The 3,735-nt window shown below is 38.3% G+C and overlaps 1 protein-coding gene across 1 annotated transcript; it reads left to right on the top strand.

Moving 5' to 3' along the window:
* The first annotated feature begins 708 nt into the window (after positions 1-708).
* On the top strand, positions 709-1,798 carry LOC308420521 (large ribosomal subunit protein uL10-like). The gene has a single exon (XM_080916590.1). It carries the CDS (start codon positions 775-777, stop codon positions 1,726-1,728), a length of 954 nt encoding a protein of 317 aa, XP_080772716.1. The 5' UTR covers positions 709-774; the 3' UTR covers positions 1,729-1,798.
* Positions 1,799-3,735: the final 1,937 nt, after the last annotated feature.

Genomic DNA, 3,735 nt, shown 5'->3' with positions numbered 1-3,735 from the left:
TTTAAATGCTGATGTGACCTTATGATTCAGAGAATGTAATATTAACCCTTTCAATGTGAAACTCACGATTATTTTGTGTTCAATGGAAGAAAGTTTTATAAAATACTGCTTTTGTTTCAAAGGAAAATAATTCAAGAAACCCACCTTTCACTCCTTTTTCACCAGAGATAGTTTGTGTTCATTAGACAGTTTTCACTCTCACTTGCTTTTCCTTCCTGTCCTTTAATTTGACAGCAATGAAGCAGATGACTGTTGAACAGAAGTCAGTGAAGTCTAAAGCTCTGTTCTGACATGGCATACTCTAACACTGCTTCTCCTCATTAATGTCTTTGTCTACCAAGGAGACAGAACGTCAGACTTTGTAATTTTATCATTATGGTGAGCATATGATACTCCCAACATTCATGAATACATCTAATACATATTTTGGCTTTTTTGGGGGGTCTGGAAAAATCCTTTTGTTAGGACTTTAGCCTTCTGGATTGGATACTCTTTTGCTAAACAAAAGTCAATGGAGTCAGATCTATTATTAGTGTTAAAACTTTCAAGACGTAGCATGTTAAAGTGCACGACTCTGGAACTCTGGAGCTCTCAAATCTCCATCTTTTAAAGCCCTATTCTATAGATTTCCTTAACTGTTTCGAACTTTCAGATTACTGCTTCTTTTGCTTCTCTCCTAACTTATTAAGAATTTACTTTATGTCTCGCCAGGCGTCCTCGTTGGAGTGACATCGTCTTTAAACCCCGCGTGGCAATCCCTGACGCACCGCCGTGATGCCCAGGGAAGACAGGGCGACCTGGAAGTCCAACTACTTCCTTAAGATCATCCAACTTTTGGATGATTACCCAAAATGCTTCATTGTGGGAGCAGACAACGTGGGCTCCAAGCAGATGCAGCAGATCCGCATGTCCCTCCGAGGGAAGGCTGTGGTGCTGATGGGCAAGAACACCATGATGCGCAAGGCAATCAGGGGGCACCTGGAGAACAACCCAGCTCTGGAGAAACTGCTGCCTCACATCCGGGGGAACGTGGGCTTTGTGTTCACCAAGGAGGACCTCACTGAGATTAGGGACATGCTGCTGGCCAACAAGGTGCCTGCTGCTGCTCGAGCTGGTGCCATTGCCCCATGTGAGGTCACTGTGCCTGCTCAGAACACTGGTCTGGGGCCTGAGAAGACCTCTTTCTTCCAAGCTCTAGGTATCACCACTAAAATCTCCAGAGGTACCATTGAAATTCTGAGTGATGTGCAGCTGATCAAAACTGGAGACAAGGTAGGAGCCAGTGAAGCCACACTGCTGAACATGCTGAACATCTCCCCCTTCTCCTTTGGGCTGATCATCCAGCAGGTGTTTGACAATGGCAGCATTTACAACCCTAAAGTGCTGGACATCACCGAGCAGACCCTGCACTCTCGTTTCCTGGAGGGTGTCCGCAATGTGGCCAGCGTCTGTCTGCAGATTGGCTACCCGACTGTTGCCTCAGTGCCTCACTCCATCATCAATGGGTACAAGCGGGTCCTGGCTTTGTCTGTGGAGACTGAGTACACCTTCCCACTTGCTGAAAAGGTCAAGGCCTTCCTGGCTGATCCATCTGCATTTGCAGTTGCTGCACCTGCGGCTGCTGCCACCACTGCTGCTCCTGCAGCTGCTGCAGCCCCAGCCAAGGCTGAAGCAAAGGAAGAGTCGGAGGAATCAGATGGTGATATGGGATTTGGTCTCTTCGACTAATCTCTTCAATGAAACCAAGTCAGCCTGCTTAAATTGAGGAAGATGGAAATAAAGGCTTACTTCTCTTTAAAAAAAAAAAAAAAGAATTTACTTTATGATGGCTACAACCAAAGACCGATAACTAAGATATTAATTTACCTGTGGAGAAATTCAGTTGTATATACATTAAATTATATTATATATGTTACTGTTCTCAAATGTCCCATTGTCTCAAGGCAGTAATAAGTAATTGGGTAGAATATGTGACATTTAGCCTCCTTGTTATTTTGATGATTAACTGGTGGCTCAGATGGTTACATTAATAGTTAATGTTTTCTTCTTCTATGAATTATATCATAACCACTAGAACTAAAGAACAAGGAAATGGTACAGAGGGCAAGTGGATATGTTTTGTTTTGTTTTTTCCTTTCTCCTCCTTCTCTTCCTCTTTGTCCTGTTTCTTCCTCTGCAGTGCCATATTAGGGAGGACATTATTGAGTAATGTTGACATTTTGAATTACTTTGAATGTCAGAATTACTTCTCTATTGCCTATGGCAAATGAACTCCAGGAAAACATATTGGCAAAGGGGACTTTACATTTTGGCATTTCTCAAATAGCAGCTGTATTTAACTTGTATTTTCACATCTTTATACTAAATTGGTAGTTTCTCAAGATTTGTTTAAGAAACTTAAAAATACTCATTTGTGTTATAAGTTGTAGAAGTGTTCTGTGTGAAATTTTAGCCAATTTTAGAAAAACCCTCCCTTTTTTGGTTTTTTATAAATTATAATTTTGATAATTATTACACAACATATGGCTTTGTTTCTGTGCTACCAAAACCAAAATTATATTCTCAAAATACAGTTCATAAGCACAAAGGAAAGAATATCACAGGTGATAATGAAATGTACAACTACAAAAAATATCCTGCAACGTATACCATGAAAGAGAAAAATAGAATGAAAAGAAGACATGTCCTGGTTAATTTCATGTCAACTCAACACAGCTTTAGTCATCAGAGAGGAGACAGTCTCAATTGAGAAAATACCTTTATAAATCCCATCTTTAGGGAAACCTGTACGGCATTTATTTCTAATGGGAAAGAACCAGGTATATTGTTGTTGGAGTCTCCTCTGGACTGGTTGCTTTGGGTTCTATAAGAAAGCAGGCTGATATGGTCTCGACAGATTCTCCCTCCCCTTTGTTGGAAATGGTCAGCTCTGGGATGGTTTCTTTGGGCTTGTGACAGAATACCCTGCTCTCCCATTCAATCTTTGGATGATTGCTTTTTATCAGGTTTCTTTTTCCACTTGTTTTTACTATCTGTCTAGTTCTGCAGCTAAGCTTTAATTCTTCAGGAATTCCTTTCTTCATATACATTAAAAAATGAATACAACTCTATTCTGGGTAGAGCTATTGGTCACTTCTTTTCTTTTGAAGTTTGCAGGGCACCTTCTGGTGTCATGAAATCTAGTTTTAAAAACATATATACAAGTAACATTAGGCATACTAAACAGAATATATATATATATATATATATATATATATATATATAATGTGTGTATGAGTAAAAGGGCATATGTGTATATGTGTATATATTAATATATGTACATACATATATATACATACATAAACTCATTTATACATACATAGATACATACATGCTTGCATATATATGTATGTGTTCATTTATATATACATATATATACATATATATACATATATATATATATATATATATATATATATATATATATATATGGCTAAGGTCAAAAAAAAAAGAGAAATTCTGCATCTATGTTGTAGAAGAGGAACACTTATATACTGTTAGTGGTAATGAAAGTTAGTGTAGTTATTATGGAAACCAGTGTGGAGGATCTGCAAAAAGCTAAAAATAGGTCTCACACATTTTTTTAGTTACACTACTCTTGGGTATATACCTAAAGAGCATATATATACATATATATGCTCAGACATATTTGCTCATCAATATAATATTGCTGCTGTACTCGCAATAGTCAGAAAA

Source organism: Micromys minutus (genome assembly GCF_963924665.1).
Source record: "Micromys minutus genome assembly, chromosome: 4".
In the NCBI taxonomy this organism is placed as follows: Eukaryota; Metazoa; Chordata; class Mammalia; order Rodentia; family Muridae; genus Micromys; species Micromys minutus.
The sequence above is the reverse complement of the archived record's forward strand: the minus strand, read 5'-3'. Positions and strand labels throughout refer to the sequence as shown.